The 26,802-nt window shown below is 36.6% G+C and overlaps 2 protein-coding genes across 5 annotated transcripts in view; one reads left to right on the top strand and one right to left on the bottom strand.

Annotated features, from left to right (window-relative positions):
- Positions 1 to 26,802, top strand: part of RBP4 (retinol binding protein 4) — a 42,016-nt gene that overhangs the window by 583 nt on the left and 14,631 nt on the right. Inside the window, exon 1 of one of the 3 annotated variants that reach the window (XM_063405635.1) lies at positions 1,913 to 2,069. The exons of 1 other annotated variant lie outside the window; for it this stretch is intronic. In XM_063405635.1, coding sequence (XP_063261705.1) covers positions 2,011 to 2,069 — 59 coding nt within the window. In that variant the 5' untranslated portion in view covers positions 1,913 to 2,010. Of the gene's footprint in view, positions 1 to 1,912; positions 2,070 to 26,802 lie in introns of those variants that run through there. One more of the 3 variants, XM_063405637.1, reaches the window with a different exon arrangement.
- PDE6C (phosphodiesterase 6C) lies at positions 1 to 26,802 on the bottom strand. 2 transcript variants are annotated; one of them, XM_063405623.1, is made up of 22 exons: positions 26,323 to 26,802; positions 17,871 to 18,023; positions 17,675 to 17,764; positions 17,302 to 17,442; positions 16,739 to 16,813; positions 16,586 to 16,650; positions 16,413 to 16,479; positions 15,664 to 15,711; positions 15,307 to 15,456; positions 14,495 to 14,638; positions 14,342 to 14,410; positions 12,039 to 12,185; positions 11,562 to 11,669; positions 11,346 to 11,455; positions 9,235 to 9,322; positions 7,697 to 7,797; positions 6,474 to 6,581; positions 5,842 to 5,905; positions 4,982 to 5,056; positions 4,754 to 4,837; positions 3,741 to 3,894; positions 1 to 953 (listed from the first exon to the last, which is right to left on the bottom strand). In XM_063405623.1, exons 1-22 carry the CDS (start codon positions 26,800 to 26,802, stop codon positions 886 to 888), a joined length of 2,589 nt encoding a protein of 862 aa, XP_063261693.1. In that variant the 3' UTR covers positions 1 to 885. The 2 variants fall into 2 exon arrangements, with proteins under 2 accessions (XP_063261693.1, XP_063261694.1); XM_063405624.1 differs by having other exon boundaries at positions 1 to 932.

Genomic DNA, 26,802 nt, shown 5'->3' with positions numbered 1-26,802 from the left:
TTGATGTGCTTCTGTTTTGCTCTCCCTCAGAAGATTAAATTGGTGCCAGTGAATTGGTTTTCAAATACTTTAATTTATTGCATTTTGAAAGAGATGCACTGGGAATATGTGAGCCTTTTAAAATGCCCTTGAATGCAGATCCTGCTGTAGATATGCTGGTGTATCTTAGTCAACTTTTACTTGTGTGTACAGTATGTTTGTGGTCTGCTATTTTCAATTTTTACAATAAAAGCTGGTCAGTTTAGGAACTGTTGGAGAGCCATGTGCATATGATCAACAAGCTACAATGGCTATAATTTACAGGTTTATCATTGGTAATTTTGGGAAAATAGAGTGTACCACGGGCTTACTTTTTATAGATAAGAGGTAGGCAATTGTGTTGTGTATTCCTAAAGTGAAAGAAATGTTTTAGTCTAGGACTTTATATAGCATTGAAAATAAAGGAAAATGACAGAATTACAGATTAGGGAAATACACATAATATAAAAATCTAAATATTCCAGTTAAAAATATTACAATTTTATGTTTAAATTTTACATGTTAGATTTCATTCAGTAATTCATATAATATCTGTCAAAATTATTTATATTTTTTCTGACAGTGTGTAGAGTTACATATTTTAATAAAAGCATTGTATGTAAATTGAGTGACATGAAAAAGTACCTAGAGCACACATTTAACTCATTTTGCACCATTATTTTTTCCAGTTTTTAATTGTAACCGTTTTTTAATCCATTAAAAATTATTTCCAACAAATGGCAAGTGTTTAAGAGGATTAAGAGATTGATCTATACTATTCTATGCAAAGCAGAAATCCACTGGGGCTCATTGAAGTTCTTGCTAGATGTCTTTTCTTGTAGCAGGAACAGTGTCTGAGACAAAGAATTACAAAACTACACAGGTTTTGGATTTTCCTTCTTCACCACCACCGCCTCCACCTGCAGCAGCACTTTCTGTTAAAAAACAAGGAAGGAAAGTAAAATGAGTATTTTCTGTTAATTTTAGCTGCTCTAATTCCTTATTATGGAGTGCTGCTTTTATTTTATGCATATTATGTATGTTTGGCTGTCTGAAATTTCAGTGCTTGTCTGGGATATTGGAATAAGAAACAATGACACATTATATATACATATGTGTAAATAGTGTAGGAGTTGATACCAACATTTCTCAAGGGACCAAACACACACTGAACCACTCTTACTGGAAAGTTTCAGTATTTAAATACATGACTCTGTCCCACACATACAAAACTGAGGTATGCAAGCCATGCAAAAGAAAAACTGAATCAATAAAATCTGTGAATCTATTTTTGAAGCAGATGATACAAAAACTTTAATTTGACCTAATTGCGTAAACCTTTTTCCAACCCTGCATGAATCCCTTTGTAATTACTAATTAAGAGAGAGAGACACTTTTCATGTTTTTATTTATAGCTACTGATTCTACTATTCTCTCTCAAATGATGCCACAGATGTTCATTGGTCATAGTTAAGATTCTTTCAATGTAATAAATTGCATTTCCAGGTTCACTTAAGGTAAGATACCAATATTAGAATTAAAACTTACATTTGAAAGCTGTGGATCACCATGTTACTAGGTCATTTTCGACCCTTTCCACCTGCATTGAAACATGTCACATGATCAGTGTCCTACCCTCTGTAATTTGTGGATATAATCAACACTATGTTACTAGCTATGTATCTGATTTTCTCAGTTTAATACTGTATTTTACTTCAGTTCTGAACTTTCCACTGTAGTGGTTCAGCAAACATGTTTATTTTGTGTCTCCTGAATGGCTGAGAATAGCCAGGTCAGTGTGTTCCAGAGAAACCACCATGGTTCAGCATGTATCAAATCTTTGTTTGTATGAACTGACTTAACAAACCCATATATGTACATGGCCTTGATTTGACACTGTCAGATCTGTTCTTCACAAATGTCCATGGCCTCATTCCAGTGTGTGTTTTTAAAGGATGCAGAATAATTCCCTTTTGTTTTGTGTTGCCTGTTATGATATGCAAAGGCCAGATACTCAGCTTCTGTGATTCAGTCTGTCCATGCTTGCCTGGGTAAGGTTTCCTATTTTCCTATACAGAAAATACTTCTTAATTCAATGACTTAAGTGATTCCAAAATACCAATGATGTAGGATGGTCGTAACTTCCAAGTGAGAGTAGAAATACCTGACTCTTCCTAAATTGATCACTTTATTTCTATTTAAGAATCTTATGCTTAGGAGCATTGGATCTGACTTTGGTATCTTTTTTTGGTAATATTCTTTGCTGAGAGAGCAAATGTATAAGGAGATTTGAAGTTATGTAAGATTTTGTTTTGTTCTGTTTTGCTGGTATTTCTGTAAAGTTCAAATGGTTATGTTCCAGAAAAGGAACGTAAGTATGTAAGGGAAAGCATACTGACAGCCAGCTAGTTCTCAGCAAATAAATGAATCTTAAATAAAATGATATGATTTTAAAAAAATCAAAGTGTCATTGAAAATAAATTTGGGAGCAAGTAAGAGGGTGGAATTTCTGTGAAAATGTGTGTACGTAGTAGTACAGTGTGAGCAGGCCAAAATATTTGACTCATTCTATTAAACTATTCCAAAAATCTGCTTTGGTTAAACCATGTATCTTACAGTACTTCTTAAACCATTTTGCAACAACTTTTTGTGTGTTTGTTTTGCATTTATTTTTATTGTAACCTAGTATCAGTTTTTTAGGAGCAAATAACTAGTTCACACACTGACAGTAACTTGATGGGTGGCCTTGAATAGCTTCTTTTGTGTGAAATGTGAAGAATACTCACCTATTTCCCACAGATACTGATTAACAAATAAATTATTCAGTACTGGTTTTTATTTTAAAGATGTGTGAAACACAGACTAAACTAGCTTTTCTTCAAAATAGCTGACCAGATATCACTGTTTTAATATATGGATATTTATTTTAATATATGATATAGATATCACACATGGGTTTTTTTAATCTTTGAACCTTTTCAGTCATCTCAGTCAACTGGCAGAGCTGTAGACCTGCTGCTCCACATGCAGTACAAAGGATAAAAGTATCTGACTCATTTCACGCTTACACTTGAGTGACAGGTTTCAAGTTTCTATAAAATCAGATTCTCTTCTATGTTATGCTGTGCAGAACCATGCTCCAATTTTAGGACTTGGTCTGTCTTTGGAAGATTAATGTTGGGTTTGTTATATGAGAGTGTATTTCAGCCAAGAAATGGGTGGTAGGGAACTAGAGCCAAAAGCTTTATCTTAAACTTGAAGAGAAGTGGGATTGGCACTGGTTTTTTTATGTTCTGAATTCATACTCTCTGTTCCCTTATGTTTTTCATTTTCAACTGAAAACAAAGCACCTGAATATATATGGGGCTGATGCCACCCAGAAGTTTGATACATCTCTTGAATTTCAGATAAGCAAGTGTTTAATTACGTTCAATTTTAAGTCTTTAGACAGAGGAAATGTTACATTCCCTTCACTTTTGTGGTGGTCATATTACATAATTCTGCAGTTCAGAAAATGAGGTCAGTGTGCTGGATTTGTGTAATCTTTAAAGGTTACTTCTCTTTCAAGTAAAGATAAAGCTAATTTGGTTAATTCAGAACTTGCATACCATTAATATAAAGTTTAATATTGCACAACTGCACTGCATGTATGAATTTGAGAGAGAAAATGTGTTGACTGCCATAGTAATAGATGTAAATGAAAACCTAAGAAGTTACTTAACCTTTTTGGGCAGCTGCTTCTTCTTCCTTTTTCTTCTGTTCCTCAATAGCTTTCATCTTCTCTTCATATTCATCAGCTCGTGTTTTCCATTCAACCCTGTTGTTTTGAAGACCGTCAAACATAGGTGTAATTTCCTTGTGAAACCTCGAGAATTCCTGTACAAGCAATTGAAATTAGTAAATTAGAAATCTGTAAGCACTGATGAGTTGTTAAGTCTGAAATTGTGGAAATACTGCTGAGAAAACATTTCATTTTTCTATTACATATAATTCCAAGGGACATTGTTGGAAATACTCTGTTGGGATAATGATGCCCTATTGTGCACATAGTCTGTTGGGAAAATATTGGAATTATATGCTGCACATTTTAATATCTTCCCTAATCCCATATATGATAGCCTGACTCATATAATAGAACTATTATACATGGTATTTAATGATATGGTTATTAGGATCAGGATACAATTTATAAGTCTGTTATCTGGTAATATATTACAAGCAGATGAGGATATTTCCAAAGATGTTAAAAAATCACATCACATTTTTGCCTGACATTTTTGGATAATACTAAAAACTAGGCAGGGATTAAGAATGTGGACATTTCAGTGCTGTACAGAAGAAACAGCATATCTACATGCCCCAAATATTGCATATTCCTATTCCTCTTGCTGTGCTATTAACCGCTTTCTGTAACCATTCACGCTACTAGCTTATATTAAATGGGACTGGGAAGAATCAAGATGGACTTTGTAACTCAGTCTTTCAAGGCAACAAAACCTCGGCACCCTGAAGTTTCACTGGGATCTTCCTCTTTTAAGAATTTGCTTCACATCTCTTCAATTTCCTCTATTGGGAACAATTCTTTGATGTAACAAAATACTGAAAAATTATGGTGGTTGTAATAGTTGTTCACTCTGTGACCCTGCTGCTGTCTAGAATTTTTTACTGCAATATCTTGTCACTAATTGTGCCATCAGAACTGCTGGAACAGGAAAACAAAACCAGTTATTCTTACCTTGTACACGAATGTACACACAAAGTCTATGAAACCCACTTGGAGCTTAGGTAGTTCATCTCCCTTGTTTCTGTCCATCATAGGCTAGAACAGAAGAGCAGTAATTTAGAATATGTAGATATCATGCATTTTGGCGTAGTGATCTCATAAGCATCATGGTTCATTATTTATTCCATGTTTTAATAACAGTTAATATTGCTTAACACTGTTAAATTATTTAGTACTTACAATAGGTTGTTGCTGTAGCACAGTTCGTTCCAGGTCACCTTGCTCCCAGAATTCATTTGCAACCATGAGGGCAACCTGAATAGGTACAATTCAGTGGAATTGTCAGCAGAAAGTAGTACATTTAAATAAGTAAAACAAGGCTTTCCAGAAAACCTGAAAAAACATACAGACACTGTCTGCTGTATTTAAGGCTTTTCCCAGCAAATTATCACTAGCAATATTTTGATGCATGCTGAGTAAATAACAGATATTTCCAATAGAAACACGGCAATATTAGCAACATAAGAGTCTTGTAATACCTGCAATGTGTATAACTCACAAGAACAAGTATTTGCTGTTGTATTTTGATTATGCTTTGTTAAAACATATTCCTGTAAGGCTGAGTGATGAGCTTCAGCAGGATGGTCAATAAATGCTGGAATACTTAAAGTACTTATGTACCACTCTGTATTACAGAATTTTAGTGTGTTTAAGGTGCTTTGCAATGGCACTAAGATCTACAGAATAGATGCAATTCACTGTTGTTAATTCTGTGCCTTAAAAATAACTGGAAAGTAGCAAAATTGTCTAGCAAAGAAATGACTGAGTGATATTTAAGGGTAGCTAGAACAGCTGCCGGAATCAGCGGTGCCAGTTTTAGTGGAAAGACAAGTAGAGAAGGGTTGACAACTGTAGAGTGATTGAGATGTCACTGACCACCTACACTCACGGTGACAGAAAGGTAGAGGTTCTTTTCTGGAAGCAACAGATACTTAAATATGTATCAAGTAATAATAAGTTTTTTTTTTTAATTGATTGTGCACCAAATAGGCAATAAAACAGAGAGTGAATGCTGTATTGTGTACTTCAAAAGTACATACCTTACTCTGCACTTCCCAGGGCTTGGTTATTGCAGACAGGTCACATCCAGTCATCATCATAGCCCTTTGAAAACAAAAACCAAAACAAGGCTACAGTTTTTGGTGTCAGGAGGATGATACCAGACTCTTTCCAGTGCTGCCCAACAACAGGGCGAGGAGCAATGGCAATAAACGAAACCATAAGTTCCACCTCCACATGAGGAAGAACAAATATCCATTAAGGGTAGAAAAGCACTGGAACAGTCCACCCAGGGATGTTGTGGAGTCTGTCTGGAGACATTCAAAACCTGTCTGGACCAGTTCCTGTGTAACCTGCTCTAGGTCACCTGCCTTGGGAGAGAGGTTGGACAGGATGATCTCCAGAGGTCCCTACCAACCCTAGCTATCCAATGCTGGGATGATTATAAAAAAATGAAAGGTCTAGATTTTGAGGAATTCAAGATGCCAAATTTATTAATATTTTGTACATTTTAAGAGGATTATAGGCATAAGTTTCTAAATTAAAATCATGGTTATGCTCATCATTGGACAATAACACTTACGTCTAAACTTGCATGTTTAGGTGCCTAAATTCTTTTAAAATCTAGTCCTAGATAATCTGTTGAATAAGGAGTAAAATATTAACCACCTACATGATGACTTCTTTTTTCGTTGGGTCAATAGATATATATTTAATTGCCTGCTCTTCTGTTTCCATTTTTTCAATTGCATCCACAATCTTTTGAAACATAGTTCTTTTCCTGTTAAAACAAACCATTAAAGCATATATTACTGAATGTGAGTTTCTGCATGAAAAATGAAATATAAAATCACATTTATGATATTTGTGCTCTTCTCAAGTACCACCTTAGTCATAGTAGTATCAAAGTAATACTTTCCTGCTGTTGAATGCAAACTTTTTAGGTAATCTAGACACTTCAATTTTGCTACATAGCACTGACATGTGAAGTAATATGTCAGAGTTCCTGCCAAAGAAACAAATTACCAATTTCCTACCTCTTCAGATTAAACTCCTTGGGGTAACATTCTCTTTTTTTAGCATTACATGTTCATTACTTCCCGTAACATACTGCATTGGGAAGAGTGAAGCAAATACTAATAGCTCTGCCACTCCCTCCCATCAAAAAATCCTAAAAATTGCTAAGACCTGACTGAAAAGACCTTTCAAATACATAAGCCTGTCTTGCTACTGCTTCATAAATCTTCTAGTTTTTGCTTAGAATGAATTAAATAATGGAATTACTGTTCTCTAAATCTTAATAACTGCTATGAAACAAATTGCTGAATTCTGACTTTAAGTTGTCCCAGACATAAAACAGAACTCTCCACATATTTTTGAGGAAGATACCCCTTATTAAACCACATTAATTCACTAACTTAGGAACAGAATTGATAGTTTGATATTTGGGGTCTTTGGCATATTTAGCACTGGGATCAGTGGATATCTGCTAGGTTTTTTAAATTTTCAGCATGCTTCTGTTTACTCATGATACTCAGCATGTATCTGTTGTCTTGTATGTTAAATTTCACATGTGCACACAACCTTATGATTTGGCTACTGAATCCACACTTCTGGAATACAGTGCTTGCTGTAACAAAAACTATATTGGAATGACCTACTAAATGTATTACCTACTAAGTATTATATATATTCATGCTAATTTGAAAGCTTATAATCAAACTAAGAATGTCTTGGTTTTTGCAAGAATTAGACTCAACGACAATGTTCAATAGAGCTCTGTTTTCTGCATATAAACATCTTTGTATGCTGCATATAAACAACTAACAACTACAGTTATACATTCAATAGGATTGATTTTTTTCAATAGGAAGTTATACAGAATTTAGTACTTACTTGAAATACAAAGCCAAGTCAGTTGCTATTATTGCAACTTCAAATAAGTGTAGAACGGTTTCATACTGGCGCTTATTTAGGTTCTGGAAGATGTTTAAACTCTGCAAGGTGGAAAGTTTAGGATTTCAATTCCTTTTATAACACTGTCTTTGGTTTGTACTATACAGATTGTCTCACAGAATAGGGTAATAAAATTGGTCAACTATAGTCCTTAAAATAATGATAAAAATTAAAAATTCACATTCCATTACCCTAATTTCCCTGACTTTTTAAAGCTTCCCAGTTCTCCTTTTCTTCCTGTTAAACTAGGTTGGCACAATTGCCTGCAGCAATGTATGGGACCTACCATGGTACATGCAATGTCTTTTTCCTCAGGCAAAGGGAATGAGACCATGATACAGCATTTTTCTAAGTGTCTTGGTTTTATTTCCTTTTTTAACAGAGATGCAAGTCCTGCATTAGCCAGGGCACAGGGCTGCTGCTGGTGAGAGCCTCCAGAGGTGCTGCCCACTGCTCTGCCCGAGAGCAGGAGTCAGCAGTCAGCACCTCACATTTGAAAAAGTACATCACCATCAGTAAAGGGAAAGATCTGTGTTTGTTTTCATATCATAAACCTTCTAGGTTTTTTATTAACTTAGTGCTACTGCTTAGCGTAAGGATTTATTCCGTGGCCTCATGAGGTCAGGTGACAGCATCACCACAGGGATTAGAAGTGGAAAATGAGGGCGAAATGGGTGCCTGCCCTGCTGCTGCAAACAAGGGTTTGAAGGGGTGATAAGTCCATGCCCTGCTGCTAAATCACCTGCAAAATACACGATAGAGAGCGTCAATAGTGGCCTTTGCTGTGGCCGGGACAGAGCCCGACGCTGCTGAGGGCAGGGTGGCAGTGCCCAGTGGAGGAGCGGGCCCTGAGGGGCAGCTGAGCCCGGGCATGCGGCGGGAGCATCAGCGCCGCTGCTGGGACAGGGACAGGGACAGGGACAGGGACAGGGACAGGGACAGGGACAGGGACAGGGACAGGGACAGGGACAGGGCTGCCAGCGCAGGAACAGCGGTGACGGAGCTGCGGCAGAGCCCGCTGAACCCCGGCCCTGGTAAAGAGGTGGGATGTGGGGCAGCTCTGGCCTGAGGGCAGGGGGGTCTTCCATGAACATCTACTTTGGCCCCTCAGCTGCCAGAGCCTGCAGCTGAATTCAGACCTCATAACCCAGGCACAGCCATTCAATGACAAGATTTTGTGTATTTATATAGTATTTTCTGCTTTGGTTTCAACATCAGCTATTTTGTGCAAACAGAAAAAAACCTGAGGAGTGTGTGAGGCCCAGAGGAGAAGCTTTTCTATCTGAGGTGAATCTGCTCCAGACTGATCACTGATGTTTCTCTAAAAGTGGAAAATACATAAGAATTTGTCTTAAATATCTGAATTTTAGCATTTATGTGGACCTAGAGAAATGCATGAGACCCAGTGAAATTCGGAACATTGTAACTTAATTGGATCTTCAGCGTTAATTGGTGTGAGGACAAGGTCCATGACGTACCTCATCTTGCAGCAGGGTTTTACTGTACTCTAGGTGGTGCCTTTCTAAAATGGAGGAACCATGAAGTTTTGCCAGGGGAGCAGCTGACCTGTGGAAAAATAAGCAATTCATTAGAGTATTTTATATATATATATTTTTTTTTTTTGAAGGAAATAGTTTTTAATCAGGTTTCATATTATCGGTATGATAGTGTAATCTGTATACATTAGCCATCGGTATGATGCAGACAAACAAAACCCCAACTTGCTTTCCTTCATTTTTGTGACTGAGTAATGATGGAACTTGGAGAGCACTGGGTGATCAGTGCCCACAAAGGCAAAGTCATTGTTAGATGCCTCAAAACTCAAAATATTTGGTTCTTAAAATATGCCTTTATTTTGTCTTATGTGTTCAGTTTTCCTGTTTGTTTAATCTATGCTCCTTTTATGTACCTTAAAAATAGCCTTTATCCATCTTCCAGTGTTTATTCTGTGGCATGGCTTTTGAACTCTTCTATGTCTGTAATGACTGGGCCGTGTGCCCTGGGATTCTGGTTAACTGTAATTTAAATCTAAAGTAACTGTATGATGGAGTTTAATTCCTTTAGAGCCCTTGGGCTACTTCACTCTCCCAAAATTGCCATTTTATCAACAGCAAAAGTCCTGATAGCTTAGGTTTCTTCAGTTTTACCACAGGTATTACAGCGTTCCCTGACATTGGACTAAGCTTCAAGAAGAGGAAATTCTGCATCAGATTATGGTGGTGAGATGAAGGAAGAAGCATCCTGCCTACATGTGGTCCCGGTAGTTTTACATGTTTGGAAGTGTATTTTCCTCCTTTCCCCCTTGGTTTACAGCTGTTTCCCAGATAAGCCAAGGTGGATTGCTACATGGCACCCATATTTTGTGATGTGATTAGGACTGTCGTGGTAAAGCTGATGAGCTCTATAAATAGCTGGACTGCGTAGGACCTCATGTAGAGGGCTTTCATCTAGGGAAGACCACAGGGGGAGGGTTTAAACCTGACCCGCTGCAACCCCCCTTAAACTTGTTTGGATGAGAGGCATTCCATTGAATAAGAATCAGCATCTGTCATTCTGTGTCCTACGTCACCTGGAGAATCCCTGGGAATAATCAGAAAATCCCTTTGCGTCACTGCTGTGGCACGCAGGCTGAAAAGGCTGAAATGTGAGGAGTGGATTCAGGGTCAGAGGGATAGGATCAATCACTCTGGAGACACGGCTGGGGGAAACTAGCCAGAAAATTATAATCTTGCACACATGGCATTCTGAGAAACGTGTTCTCTGGCTAGCACATGGAAACAAGGCCTCACAGATCACATAAAAGACTAAATGGCAGGATGTTCACTCCTCAGGACAAGAGTAGGTCTCATCATGATACATAATGTTTCAATACAAAGGGAAATTTAAATGAATTAATATTGTTTCATAACAAACAAGGTAAAAATCACAAAGAAATCCTTTAGAATATTTTCTCAGAACATATTACAGCAGGAATTGCAGAGCTTTAACCTCAAGATGTGTAACTTCTGGGCCTGTGGACCCAGCAGTAGAACTCAAGCTTGTTGACTCAGACTTTCATATAATGTGAGGAGATTACACCTCAAGAAAAGACCTATATCAAGAAACTGAGTGTGGGCTAGGAACAACTGAACTAGTCAAATTAGACAGTGGAAAACAAAAAAGTTCAGTCTCCCTCTAAACTGACCCTTGTCTGTGTCACATCTTGAATCCCTCTCCCCAAAAGTACTTATGCCCTGTCTTGAAAAAGTAATCAAATTATGGATTTTAATTTACTAATTTCTTTGTGTCCTCATGTGCATGATGCTCTCTCTGCTACAATCCAAGCCTTGCTAGAATTTTAAAAAGCTGGAGTCTTTCTTAAAAATGGATTGCAGCTTCAGGAGACCCTTCTAAGATTCTGCCTTTGCATTTTGTCTTTGTGTTTCAGCTGCCTGAAGCACCCTGGGGCAGAAATCTTCTGTAGCACAAGTATTTATTCATGCCAGATGAGCATGGAATATATACCTTATATTTTTGCAAGTTTTGACTTTTTTGTGTTGTTTTCCACTAAAAGTAGTACATTTCCCTATATTTTATCACTTGTACTTACTTCATTTGATACAAGTTATTGGTTCCTCTGTGATCAATGTCGTGGCAGAAAGCAGCAGCAACCATGGCAAAGGCTTCTAAGTCAGTATAATATTTCTTTATTTTGCCTGTCTGTAAAAGAAAACAGATAACTCTGAGCATGTGCCTTCCTGAATTTTCCATCTGGAGTTGAAAGAATACTAATTAAAGAATTTGGGGTTAAAATTAACAACATTACCATCAGCAGAGTAAACATTGTTTGTCCCACGTTGAATCCATGTCTCCAGTTATGGTAAGTGATATCCCGATAACCCTTCCTGACTGTGTACATCCATCTTGTAAGGACCTGTTGGGAACAAGAGTCAGACAGCTGTAAATTGCAACAGAACAAAGGAATTCCCATTAAATAACTAGAATATACTATGAAATTACTGAGTTGTGCCAGTTCTTTCAAAACAAATGTTTTTCATTGAAATATGAAAACAGCTAATTTTTCTTACATGGATGCATGTGGATTTAATTCCTTACCTAGCTTACACAATTCAGGATTAATTTTATGTTTTTATGACAAATATGTAAACATTTCATTGAGAATGGAAGATTGCTAACCATAACACCAATATTTTAGTATTGCCTACTTCTAAATTAAAGCATGTAAGATCAGCTATTTTTCTTCTATTTAAAAGTAAATATAAACAAGAAAAACAAACCAGACCTCAGCTGGAACTTTGAATTTTTCAACAACATTTATCTCAAAGAACAGTCGTATTCCACAAGTTATCAGGCCATGCTCTGAAACAGGGAAGTCACTGAAGCGGAATTCATACAGTTCTAAATCTTTTGGATCAGGTAATTCTTCTTTCTGTTATGAAATATTAAAAACAAGGGTTTTTCTGTCAAGAACAAAGTTGGAAAAGCTTTTTTAATTTTCTTCAGTAGAAATATTGCTCAAGGACAGTATGCTTACTGTGTCTTCAAAGGTCAGGTGTAAGTATGAATTAATGTGTATTAAATTATGAAATACAATCATGACACTGCTGGCTTTCTTTTCAAAATAAATAGATAAAAGCCTTGGGCAATTCCTACTTTGAATTCCAACACAATGTGTTGTGGCCATCTCAACATTACCTTAGTTTAGAGATCTTGGTCCTTAGAAATTCTCTTCCCTGGTATAAAATCCCATGTTTCTCCCACTTTTAGCCTGATCTCAAGGCTACATTCATCTTTTTCTCAACCAAATTAAACTGCCTATTTTGAATATATGATATAGGTTCACACTGAATAGCCTAACTGGTTATAGTACTATTAGTGAACTGTTCTCTAACACTCTTCTTGTCTCTCAAAGCCTAGGGAGAACAGCATCATATTTTAAAAAATGTGTTCCAATCCAAACAAGAATTCTTCAAGAAAGTCTCATACAATACAAAACCCAGCTTATATTTTATCACAATGACTCCCTGCCTCCTCAGTAGTCTATAAACAATCTTCCCTTTATGGAGAAAAAAAAAAAGATGACTGAATGTATGCATATATTTCAACAAATGAGGCTGATCATCCCTTTCCTTCTCCCTGGGTTTTTTCTTTATATCTATGCAGCTCTGAGATCAAGGACAAAGAAACCTAGACCAATGTTGTTTTAAGACCCATTACTTGGTGAATCATCAGATCTAGAAACACCTGCTTTATCCTATTAGTTATCTGGGATTCCAGGTCTTATAATAGGATAAAGCACTTGCATGTAGCCTTGGCAGTGCAGAAGATATTAGACCTTTGAATTTGTGACTCCACAATGTTGAAAGAACGAATTGCTTTTTGTAGATTTAAAAATTTGTACCAGAATTATGTTTTTAAATTTGGAGCCTGTATCAGAATAATCAGATTTTGCTCTACCCATGGAGAAATTTTATAATGTCTGTTACTTTTAGAAGGTTTTCATGCCGCTAAATTAAATTTCCTTTAAAAGGCATGTGAAGCTACACACTGTCTGTTGATGTTTTTTTATTTCACCACTTGCAAGCTGTGTGAGCATCTGTTGTGTGGAAGCCAGTGAAACATTGACACCAATGCATTCCAGCATGCACATATAGATAACTAAAAAGAGTTTCATGAGATCTGTTCCCTGTGGCTATGTGTACATTAGCTAATGTGGTGTAATAGGAGGAAATATGTGAAGTGGTTGGTACTGGAAGTCAACAGATTTGTGTCTATTTTGACCTTTTTACTTCAAACTAGCTCTGTTTTGATCCATTAACAAGTTCATTCAGCATTTTCATTCAGAGCATGCCTTTGCTCTGAATTTGAGGTTTTTTCAGATAAAGTAGCCCAATTCATGTGCTCCAGGAACCTAAAGTATTCTAAATGGACAAAAAAGAGAGGTTTCTTCCAAAGATACTGCCTTTCTAGATTGAAATACTAAGGCAGTCAGAGGACTGCACTACAAACTCATTTTTGTTGTAGTAGTAGCAGACTAGTAGAGCAGAGAACTCATTAGGTCAAATCTCTTTTGTCACCGTGGAGTCACTGGTCACTGTCTTTAGACTTCTCTGCCTATGGAAATGCAGGAAAAATAATCTGAAAGTAAGTTTGTTCCACTGGACACTCCTACCTACCTTCTCTTACCAAGAATGAAAGTGGCCTCACCACAACATTGCTTCTTTTGTTTTCAGAATTAAGTAAACTAAATTCCGTTATAGAGATAACATTTACCCTATGAATATTTTAAGAAATTTAACACTTTAAATGTTAATTAATATAAAAATGTCTATGTAACTCTGAGTGTCCAAGTGTCTTGATGCACATTTGGGACAAAATGCTTCCCCGCAGGTAGCAGTGGGGTCTGCACAAAGAAGGAGAGAAGAGGTTGAGGATGTGTTACTAAATCAACTCCATCTAGCCTGTGGAACTGATAGCTAACATTTGATTGTATTCATCAGGATTTCACCATACATGATCTTTTCTATGATGAGGACACATTACTGTCTGGTATACACCACCAGAATTTTCAGTTTAATGACTTACCAAAATCCTGATTAGATCCTTTTGATCACATTCTTCTAAACTTTTTGCATTTAATTTCTCCTTGTATTTCTAAAACCGAAAAAGAATAAGAAATTTCAGGTTTTGTTTAGAAAGTTTCCCATTTTAATTTTGTAGCTGTGGACAGAAACTTACCAGGATAGATTCCACTTCAGCAGGGGTGGCCTTTGTCTGGTACATAAGCATTTCCTGAGCAATGTCTTTCCTGTTTTCAAGTTTGTTCATTTTGTCATAAGTGTCAGTATTTAAAACAGACCAGCCCAGGAACTGTGTGAGAGTCTGCAATGAAGTCAAGTAAAGCAGAGATGATGCCATGACAACAGAATGAACCTGACAGTTTGAACTTAATTTTCATAAAGTCCCATTTCAAGGTGCTACTCTGCTAGTTAGAGGCCTTTATCTTCCTTCAGCCAGTTCTGTTAGCACTCACAGCTTCCAATGACGTGTGGTTCAGACTAGTAATTAAGTAATTAATATTCCCATTTTATATACAGGACTTTGAGGCTTATAAAGCTTAAGTCAGGTAGGCTGTCTTGGGTACACTGTGTAGCATCTTATCTTTCCTGAGTGCATGCGATTATGAACGCTCTGTGAACTCCCATGACCACAGCCTTGGCATCCACTGGCAAGCAGCACACCATACCTGCTTACCAGCTACTACTTAGGAGATGCTGACCATCGTTAAAAAGTCAAAAGATTTAAAGTAAAATTATAGGCAAGGCTTTTTTTCATCACTGGAATGTAAATGATCACTCAAAAATTTTCAGTTTTTATAAAGGAAGATAAAATCTCAGATTTCTAAGAAACTGCATTTTAAAGAAGAGACACTTGGCTAGATGTTAATATGGTCTATTTCAAAAAATTTTTGACATATAAAAATTACTTTTTACTGCAATTTTTTTTAACATCACATAGCTTCTCAAACCCCTTAATCCTATTAAGCTTACTTCAGTGATCTGTTCATCATACTCGTCAAAAGGTTTTCCATCTTTCCTATTGTAAAACGTTGCAACTCCCACAATTTCTTCTTTTTTGTTGACAATAGGCAGTGACAAGACATTTTTGATAACCCATCCAGATTCATCCACTGGTCCTTTCTGTAGGAAAACCAAAAACCAGGAAATGTGGATTTCTTTGAAAGTAGTAATAGAGCTATGGACATAAGCAATGTAACTAAAGTATTTTGTTTGTGCATCACAATCAAATGAGAAATTATTTATACAATCCACTGTATAACCAATTAGTGGCAAGCACTAGAATATTTTTCTACAATATTTTATATTTATTAACATTATTGAATTTACCTGAAATGTGAAGTATTCATCTGCTGGTGCATTCATCATGTTACAAATCTGCAGCATAAAGAAAATGACACATTGTGTAAATAGAATATAAAGTTCATCAAAACTTGGTCTAATATTTTTAAGAGGAATATTTATTTTCTAAGCTAGCAATAGTGAGCATCCTAGCTACCTACAGAAATAAAACTAGAACCCTTGCTCTTAAACTGGCTGTGGTTATTCTAACAGACATCACTTTGGAAGGTTTGTAGCAAAGTCCCTCAGTGTCTCCCAGTGCAAAAGCGTAATGGTTAAGAAAATCACTTCCAGTTTAAAATGGCATGGGGGTTTCTAGAAAGAAATAATTGAATACTAAGGGCTCTATAAAAATGCCACAGGGTTACTCATAGCTGTCATATATTCTGACTTTGAATTACTATGTCAACGCAAGAAGATATAGGAAATTAAGAAAAATTTAAAACCTTTCATTGTGATGATTTTCTTACTTTGACACATTGGTGACATTCAGTGACATCCTCTGGATATCACCACAATATGAGGGAAATTATCCTGCTGTTTCCACCATTTGTGCTGAGACCTTGTCTCCATCCAAAATACTGATTCAAATGATTTCACTGGGAACCAAAGGCACTGGAAGCATCCTGGTATTTTTGTAGAGGATTTTGGTCATGGGAAGGTTTGGGGGTTTTTTTGTTCGATCAGAACAACAGCATGATTTCAAATGCTAGTTTTTAGTTTTGCTATGAACTTACAAGACCATTTTCAGCAACATATGTTGGCAATCCACTGACAAGACACCAGTGATCTGCTGGAGGCGACCTTTTGAGAGACAATGAAATTAATTTATTTCTACAATGTAGACATGCTATTCTATCCCAGCAACATCTAATTACGACACATTCACAAGCTGCCAGTGAATACTCACGGAATGACTTTGATTTCTTCTTGTCCGTGTAACAGATAGTCAATAATCTTATAAAAGTTGACTTCCTAAATAAAAATATAAAAACATCTAGGTGACTTGTACAATTTCAGTGTCAAACTTAAGAGTCACAAAAAGTAAAATTAATATCCTCACTCGTCCATCGGGTGTCTTGGGCCCTTTGTAAGGCTCTGCCTCCCCCAGCCGGATTGGCCACTCATCATAGAACTCCTGAGAAAATGACACACAAGGAAAAAGGAAAAAAATCATTTCTGTGTTTGTAGATAACATCACATCTGTGTATTACAGTTTGATTTTTATTTCTACATCGTTTACTATGGTCATCTTTCAGATAATATTAAGAAAACATTGGTAATTATTCCAGACAAGAAATGTTTGCCAGCAAATTGCAGGCTAATCTTATCCCTAAATAGTTGTACATCTTAATGTTTCTTTTAGCAGGTAGATATTTCTAAAGCAATAATCAGACCTGCACCTCTACCCTTTCTCACATGGAATTATGAATATGAACAATTATTTCAGAATTGGCCTTTATATTTATTTTGGTTGTATCTTTGCCATACTTATATTTTGCATGTAATCTTTTTAACGTTGTTACATTTTATGTAAATTATCCCCAAGAGTTAGAAAGCATGGTAACTTTGCGTCTTAGAGATTTCACCTTAGGGGTTTCTAGAAAGAGGAAAAATAATTGTTACCTTTTCTTTAGTCATGTCCAGCAGACCAACAGAGTATCTTTCACAATTCAAATACATTCGAATAGTATACAGTGCTTTATGAAACTGTCGTTCTATATCTGTTAGCTCTTCAAATACTTTGTTGGCAGACCACAAAAGCATCTATTTACAACAAAAGAGAAAGAGGATAATGTTCAGAACAGTGAGAAAACATAAACATAAGAATTCTAGGCACTCCAAAATGAAATTATAAGGTTCATCACTGTTAAAAAATTAAAAAAGAATAAATAGATTATATCCCTACTTCAATAAGATTGCAAGAATATAAAATAGTGGGGATGATAAGTGTTTCAGAGAAAAAAAGAAGTATTTTTATTCAAAAATGCTTCTATACCTGGCTTTTTCGTGATTCAATACTGTGGAGATACGACGTATGATTATTTCTTATCATCATGGATATAAAGTTGAGGTATTTTTTAAATACCTAAAAATGACAAAGATCAAAAATAAGACAAAAGTATTAAATTAAGATATAGAGTCACTCAAATTTGTTGTTGAAATTAGAGGTCTATTATTGTGTGACATTTTACCTCTTCATCCTCTTTTGAGAACTCGGGGGCATTTAATTTGTTGAGTGCCATCACAACAGCAAGCACCTCTTTACCCTGTGTAATTGCAGTTGCCAACATATTGACTGTTTTATAGCCAGTTTTTTTGTCCATAAAGTCAGAAAAATGGTTGTTCTGAAAGAAAAGGGGAAAAAACCACAAGTTAAATGCACAACAATTACCATGCCAAGAGCCAATGATCATTTCATTTGATAACTGATGTTTGCAATGCTGTGAGCACTGTTTCACAGTGCAGTAGGTTTATATTTGAAAAAAACCCACTATGATTACTTGACCTTGCAGAGTTATATGTACAAGCTTAACTGGGGCATTGGTTATGATGATAGCTTCTGAAACCAAGTTCTGTGCAGGTCTTTATTATCACACTGAGGAATTAAAAAAATGGGAAATATAGAATAAGTGAAATAATAATAATATGACCTTGTGACTGCCTGTGAATCTAAATATATAGCTTGTGTTTTAAATAATTACTTCATAGCTATGTTAATATTTATTATTATTTAATTATTTTGGTAAGTAAAATTCATTATGCATTTCCCTCATACAATATTTAAAGGTACCTCCTGTCCTATCAAAATACAGAGAAACATCCCCAGCAAGTATTTCTCTGGCTGACCTGTTTCTTATTTCTTCCTGTCTGACACACTCCCATCCCTGTTGCTCCCAGCTCTACAGGCTTTTTTGGTGAAAGGAAATGATATAAATTTAGGTATAGGATATAGAATATAGGACCAGACCTGCTTTTGTTGAGTGTGTGATCCTGTGGGAATAAGGCCATGTGACTAACAAATGAACCACAACTCAGTACTCCATATTTACATTTTCATCCTTATAACCAAATGCTGAGGAGGGTTTAGCAATGGCTATTATTTTATTTTTTTAATGTAAAAATACTGAGAAGCTAGTTCATGATTTGTGGAAAACTGTTTTATTTCCTCATATCCTTGAAATTCTTGGTGTTCTCTTCAAAGGCTTTAGTGTTCTCTTTAATTTAATAAAAAAATTTAAACGTTTTCAGGGAAATCTGTTTATCAAGGGTTGTTATGTTTTGTTATTAAGAAAATACATCTGAATGAAGTGAGTTGTGGGTTATGAGTTGGGGCTTTGAGATCTGTTGATATAGTGAGAAATGCCATGGTTCTACTAAGCAGCTAAAATAGCCAGACTCTGTCATCACGGAGCCTTTTCCATCTCTCACATTTCACTGCTAACATGTCAGTGCTCAAACCTCTTCAGAGGTGAGCACTCAACCCACTTACAGTGCATGTTTATCCCCAGAGCTGGCACACATTGCTGCTCCTCATTACTGCATTAGCTTAGGCAGCTGAGATCTGCATGGTGCATCCCAAGGTGCCTTCCTTGCTGATAGGCTGCAGAATCTTGCAGGATGCCACTCAATGAAACTTCAGCTTTCATAGAATGTACAGAAAGCTAATCAAAAAACCCCAAACAAATAAGCATTTTCTAGGTTATAAAATCAAGCATGACAATGCTTGGAAATGCCAGAACTAAAATAGTTTTGTATTATTTAGATTTTTCCTCTTAATTTCTCTTTGCCCCTTTTCCCTCAAGCAAGTGTTTCTAGTATATGTTGAATTTATAGCATATATAACTCTAACAAAAAAGACAGAATTTTATTACATCATCAAAGAATTATGGTTTGGGCTTTTTCCTTGTTTTTTGTAGTCTTTAGGCAGTCCATCTTTTATGTTTGCATTTTATATTTCCTTCTAGGGCTACATTTCAGTGAAACAAATTAAATGTTTGGAAGTAACTCTTAAATATTAGGCTCCCTTAATATATCTAGGCTCTCTTACAGACAGCTGATTTCCCTAAGGACAGCCTGTGTCATCCCCATAAATTTCATTCAATATTTAGGTTCCTGGAAAGTGTAGCCACTTTTGAATATACAGTCCTTGTGAAAAGGGAATGCTTTCTCTGTTTCCAACAAACTCTCTGAGTTGTTATTTTCGGTTTTTCTCAGAGAAAAGTATAGTAATATCTCATTGAATAGACATCCAGAGAAAATGCCAGGTAATCTGTCTCTTCTGTGTAAGAATCACAAACTGTCCTGCAGCCTGCTAAACAAGTATGTTATTACATGGAAAGGTTTGGTTTTCTGTGGGATGTATTATCTACTGACACAACCATTCCAGACTTGGGTGTGGTTTTGAGCTTCAGGTTTTTGGTTTCTGACTGTTTTAGCCAACAAGAACCCCATAAATCAGACAGGAAACTTGACCCTGTTTTGTAGCCCCACTGTGTCACTAAGAGCATTTATTGTTCCTAGCCAGACCCAGGTTGCTGGGTTTAGGATATTGTATTCTGCTGTGAAGGAATAAATTAACATTTCAGACACTCCTGGATTTCTGAACACTTAAAAGGGATCTGTAGACACCAGATGAGCTGAATCAGTGGATTCAGCTGTTTTGTCTTACTTTGTTTAATAACTCCAAAATGAGGTACAAGCAGTGGTGATCAGAAGTGTTCAGAAGAAGCACTTTGGTCATGCGGTTTTTGCAAAGGATAGAAACATTTTAATACAAGTCTCTGTTACTAAACAGAAAGTTCAGTAACCACAAGCCGTCCTGTGCCTAGATAGTGTGAAGTAGAAGGATAAAAATACCTTCTAATGTATTGGCAGCATTCCCACAGCACATACCAAGACTCCTGTCTCACATGATTTTTATATACAAGAAAAACATTGTGCTTAGATTTAGGTTTTTCATAATTGAATATTTTATACATAATTTCTAGCAGTTTTGAAGCCTTTATTTCCAACAGAGTTTTAAAAGTATTTTCTCTTGGGAACCTCTTTCTTTTTTATGATGAAAATCACTTTTCAAAATATCTAAGAAATCCTGTTCATAGACAAATAAGCAAGAAATGTGGTCTGCAGTAGCAGAGCCAGAAGAACATCTTGGTGCTTCCATGACTACATGAATGTGGACACTTAGTCTACTTGAGTCTGATCTTATGAATCAAACTATCTTTTAGAGCAATGTTTTAAACTTACAGCTCTCAGTTAAACCACAAAATAGGCTTTAAAAGAGAATTATGGAAAAGAAATCTGCTGCTAACTCCCTAACTGTAGTATATTTGCAGACATTTCCTACTAGCTCTGTTGAATGCTGAGATGCCAAGCCATTTACTTACAATGATCAGTTCTTTAAAGAGGCCCTAAGATATGCAACATATCCTGGACTTGCAGGAAACCAGCACCAGCACTCAGGTAGCACAACCAGCTAGCACAACCCTTTCGATGGAGGAATGTTTCCATTCCAGTCTGGACCTCTCCAGGCACAAGTTGAGGTCACTTCCTGTTATCCTATTATTTGTTAGTCGGGAGAAGAGGCTGACCCTCACCTTTCAGGGATTTGTAGACACTGATAAGGTCCATCTGAGCCTGCTTTTCTCCAGACTCTACACCCTCAGCTACTTCAGCCAATCCTCATAGGACTTGTGTTCCAGATCCTCCTTCAGCTTTGTCACCCTGCTCTGGACATGCTCCAGCACCTCAATATGTTTCTTGTAGTGAGGGGCCCACAGTTGGATGCAGGATTCGATGCATAGCCCCACCAGTGGATGATACAGGGCAGCAATCTCTGCCCCAGTCCTGCTGGCCACTGTTTCTGATCCAAGCCAGGATGCCCTTGGCCTTCTTGCCCACCTGGGCACTGCTGGCTCCTGCTCAGCTGCTGTTGATCAGCACCCCCAGATCCTTCTCTGCCAGGCAGCTTTCCAGCAATGCTGCCTGCGGTTGAAGTGACCCAACACAACAAGGGATAAGACTTAATCCTGCAGCTGAGGTGGTGAAGCTAAGACAGCAGATGCCTGTTTTCCTCCACCTCTTTCCCCTTGTAAAGCACAGAGGAAGAAGGGCTTACTGTGACCCCTTGCAGTTATGACCATTTTGCTCCTATTGCGTGGAAGGTTCTGTGTTGCATAGATGAGCTCAGACTACACATATCTTTTTGCATTATCTCCACATGTTTCTGGGTTTCTTTCTGGTAATTCTACAGTATTTTCTTCCCTTCCTGATATTTTGTTCTTCCACTGATTGTCTTGCATTGACTCAGATTTCTCAAAATGTTAACCACTTGATAGGTGGTATTAATGTGCTATAATGCTTCATCTCTTACTTCTACTTAGTCTAATTTCAACTTACAAATGTTTTTGTTTCGTAATGATATAATTGAATATGAATAGAAAATAAAGAGCACATACTACCATCTCATCTACCTGGCCCTTTCTTAGGCCACACTCCAAAAATTACATATTGCCAGGGATGTAAATTTCTTTTTAAGATGTCATTTACTAGCATTACAGAACAAATTGACTTTGTTATTATCAACATGACTAGAGTTCTGAAACTGAATCAAGGAGAAATTTATATATATTTAACAGCACTTGGGGGTTGAATGTCACTGAAATGCCTGCTTGTTATTTGCCATATGTAGTGACTATTTTGGAACTTCTTGAAATTGGATCTGTATTGTATTGTGTTTTTTCACATGAAACAAGAAAATTAGATTAAAAGGGGCTTTTAATTTTCATTTTTAATGTACATTTTTTCTTCAGTTTTGGAAACTTTCCTCTTAGAATAGTAAATAAAGGAAAGAATTGCTTGGGGTTTTCTTCTGGAAGGCACAATTAATAGAAATTTGTTCCTGTGTTAAAATATTTTCTGGTAAATTGACTAAATCTTTGCCATTATAGAAGATTGGAACATGTTCCCCCTTTTCCAGTTAATATTTGTTGAGTATGAGTTTCTGACAATTTGGTGTTTATTATCAAGATAAGATAAAATGGAGGAGCAGACATTAACATTTGCCCATGCAAAAAGCTACCTCAGTCAGCCTGGAGTCTGGGGACCAGAACATCCACATTAATCTGAAACTCCTGTCAGGTTAGACAGGCCTGGAATTAAACCCACTCTTGGGTTAAAGTGTAGAGCTGCTGTTCTGAAGCTGGATCAGCTTACAAAGGGATGATGCCAATGCTTGCAACTTGAAGATGTGTTTTGGACCATAGGTTTCCAGTGGTTAAATTAGGTGCCACAACAATGACTCCTCTGGCTGCTTAATCTGAGTTGGAATTTCCAATGGTCTCTTGTTACTTCACTTTGCTGGGGGTTTTGAATTCCTGTGCAAGACCTCTAGAAATGAGGACTGGTTATTCAACATCAAAATATTTCAGCCTCTTTATAGATCTAATCCAAAAGCCTTCACTTCTTTTGAAGCATTTTTTCACCATTTTTATAACTTTATACTCAACTAAAACAAGAATATTATTTCTTGACTTTCCAGTCCTTAATTAAATCCTTGTCTTCAAACACCTCTGAATTGAAAGAACAGTGCTATAATTTAAATGGGTTATGGATTAAAACAAATATATAAAGTCTTTATTAGTGGTTCTTACAAGCAGAGAATGTGGGATTTTGATTCTCCAAAAAAGACATACTCCTTGTAGAACTGTTTTTTAGTTCTTAGTTTTATTTGGAAATAATGCCTTGGAGAAAAATGTAAGATAGTTGTACTCTCCTTTATAACATTGTCTGTGATATCAGTTACTGTTAAAAAAATATTAATGGACATATCACATTTTTCACAGCCTATTATTTTACTTCGTAATATTTGAGTCACATACTCTGCTAGACCCTGTGAATAAGGTGAGACAAATCATTAGGGTAATAGTCCTGCCTGGCCTCCTGTTTCTCACAACTATTAAATCCTGGATTAAATGCTATTAGCTCTCATAGTCAACAGGTCCATAATCTTGTGGGGAGGAGACTGCCTACTAAGTTAATTATTGAAGGTCTGTATCTTTTCCTCCGCTTTTCTTTTCTGGAGCATTAGTCAGGATGAGGAGCTTCCTCACGTTTATTGGTACCTTTCCAGTTAGAAGAAGGAGATAATCTCTAAAGAACTGGTTGCTAGGCACTAAAAGTGGAGTCTTTTTTTTTTTTCCCAATGATTTATTGCTGTTTTGATCTTTGATTGCATTTACTTTTGTTATAAAGAGGTAATGATTGAAGCATGAAAATGTCACACCATGCATTTGTCAATGTTGTCATGTGCTTAAGTCTTAAAAAACACTATGCTGTTTGGATATGGACTGTGTCAACAGTAAAAAGTGGCTAGACATAACATTTTTAAATTACTATAGCCAACTAGAAGTAATCAATTGTGCATTTTGTATTTTGACAAGGCACGAGGGGCAAAATTCTTCTCTGGCTTAACTCCTCCTTTCATTTTTTATTCAGAATTTGGGTAGCAGACAATCTTGCTTGGCTGAAGTGTGTATGTAGTGAACTGAAAAATGATTATCTTTTCTAAAATGTGATAAAGACTCCAGTGGCTGCATATTTCTGCTGCCATGGACTAATTAGACACTTCAAACGTTACTGACTCAAGCTGCAGTACTGGGTTTGCTGTGGAGATAAAGACTCTGGCGACGTAATTGGGAGCTCTGCTTGTGTGAGGAGTGTGAACTTGGACATTGACTTTTTTTACACAAAGAATGAAAATGGTGATATTTTTGAGATCATTAGGGTTATTTTTAAGTATCAAACCTTGGTCCCAGAGAAGACTCTGGGAGTTTTGCAATCATCTAATAAACTGTCGATATTCTGATGACATTTAGTTACCAAATTTAGATTAATGAGACCATAGTTGAATTGCATTTCTACATGTGTGCCTAATGGCATAGACCTCAGTAATCCTAAGAGAGTAAATGGGTGCATAAGTAAAGATTACCTTAGAATGATTGAATAATAACAGATGCTCAGCTGACATGAATTAATTTATGAGCACAAAACACCTGGCAGGATCAGATGGACAGAAAAATTCTCATACTTAAGCATACATAAATAACATTTGTCACAAAATTTTGAACAAATCCTATTGCAAACACGGAACTATTTGGTTAGCCCTTCTCTGGGCACCTCTCACATCATGATATTAAGAAGCAGTGCAGGGTCTGATAGGAGGCACATCTTTCTTGATCCTCCTGATCTTTTCTCATGTAATCAGTCTTATGAACTTGGACAGATTATCCTCCAATCTCCCCACGTGGTGGTAAGAGGCAGTAAATCAGACACTTCTTGTCAGAACAGCAGCCATTGAAGAAAGGATATTAGTGGCCAGTTGAAAATGAACTGATTGTTTTCTCAAATCATTCAGTCTTCTGTTTGCCCCTGTGATTCCTACTTACATCTGAGGCAGTTTACTGTCTATTGGAATGTTATAAATATTGGAATATATATAAATATTCATTTCTGAGCATTAAAAGTAGTCCTTTATAACTTTTAGCATGATAAAATATATTCTTTTCTGTTTATCTCCTGCAAAACATAGTTAATTGCAGTGTATAAATATTTTACATAAATTACTTACATAGAGCTTAGGACACTGTAGTGGTCCCTATCTCTAAAACATTCTGGAATTTTAAAGTGACTGTATAGGAAATACTGTGAATCCAGACTGTCATCTTGATAATTATCTTAGCACCATTTGATTATGTCCATATTTTCGACATAGGACTAAAAGGAAATGAAGATGCCAGCATTTGATGATGCAAGTTTAGTTATTTTTAAAGAAATCTTAAAATTCAAAGCATGTTTACATTTGCTCATGTATTTCAGAACAGTTTCTAAAGCAGACCTCATACATGCATGTTTCACTTCTGTTAGGTCAATCATCATTTTAATTAACATTTGTAATAAGTAATAATAATAAAGATTTAAATAAAAGGAATAAATAATATAACAAATAAGCTCTTATCAGCACCTTAAAGAAAGAAGGTGATTCAGCGCAGATTCAACAGGAACTTCAAAAATGTCACAACAGCTCTGACTCAGTAATTTTCCCCTATAGATGGTTTTGAACAAAAGCCCTGGATCCAGACATACTCAGAACCAAACCCATTTCAAATCAAACACTGACATGAAGCTGAACATCAGCTTGACATCAACTTCCTCTGTCCTCATTCACTTACTAATAAGGATACATCTTCATTACAAAAGCTGTAAATTAAATGATTCAGAGATGCATGCCTGGCAGCATGGAATGATAACAGAGAACACTTGCAAGCCCATACTGGAAAACAGAATACAAGCCTGCCTCTTTCAACAGAAACACAGGTTTAATGGTCTCTATTAATCGAATATTCTCCTCCATTATTATAGTCATTGGCATTACAACTATTACAGGGACACCGAGAACACCAAACTAGGCTACATGATGTGGTTCTATTGGATTTTAAGCCATCTCTGCTGATGCTTTTTTCCTGTTATTGGTCTGGATTTCTGTCTCTGAGATTTTTCTGAAGAACAACTTTTTACCTCACACCCGGGGCAGGAAGGTGAGTAAGCAAATGCACAGAACCCCATTCCCCAAGAGAAGTCACTTACCTTTGTCACATCAGGTATATTAAAAAACTTCTTGGTATGAGCAACCCATCCCACTATCCCGATGTCCAGAGGAAAAACAGTCTCGTTTTCTGGTTTCACCAAATTCTGCTCATAGTTGGAAGTTGGAGTGATATCAAGAATCCTGGAGGCTACCTCTGGAATTCCATTTCGGGAACGACACATGAAGAGACTACACCGATCAGCTGCCAGCAGCTGTGCCAGCCTCTGCAGGGCCTTGTGCACCATCTTTTCCATAACACACGCCTCATCCTGAATTTCTGTTATCAACTCAAAAATTATGTTACACTCCTCCAGACGGGACATGTCTTTGAAGCTGACTCCTTCCTTCACATCTCCAGGGTTCACGTTAAAGATACTTCCCACCACTTCTGGTCTCATTTTTCGGTCGAAATACTCCTTGGCAAACTGGGGATTGTTCTCCAAGTATTTTTCAACGGCATCTTTATTTACCTCACCCAT

This window comes from Prinia subflava, chromosome 9, assembly GCF_021018805.1.
Source record: "Prinia subflava isolate CZ2003 ecotype Zambia chromosome 9, Cam_Psub_1.2, whole genome shotgun sequence".
NCBI classification, from domain to species: Eukaryota; Metazoa; Chordata; class Aves; order Passeriformes; family Cisticolidae; genus Prinia; species Prinia subflava.
Note: the sequence above shows the minus strand (reverse complement) of the source record. Positions and strands in the feature narration are given on the sequence as shown.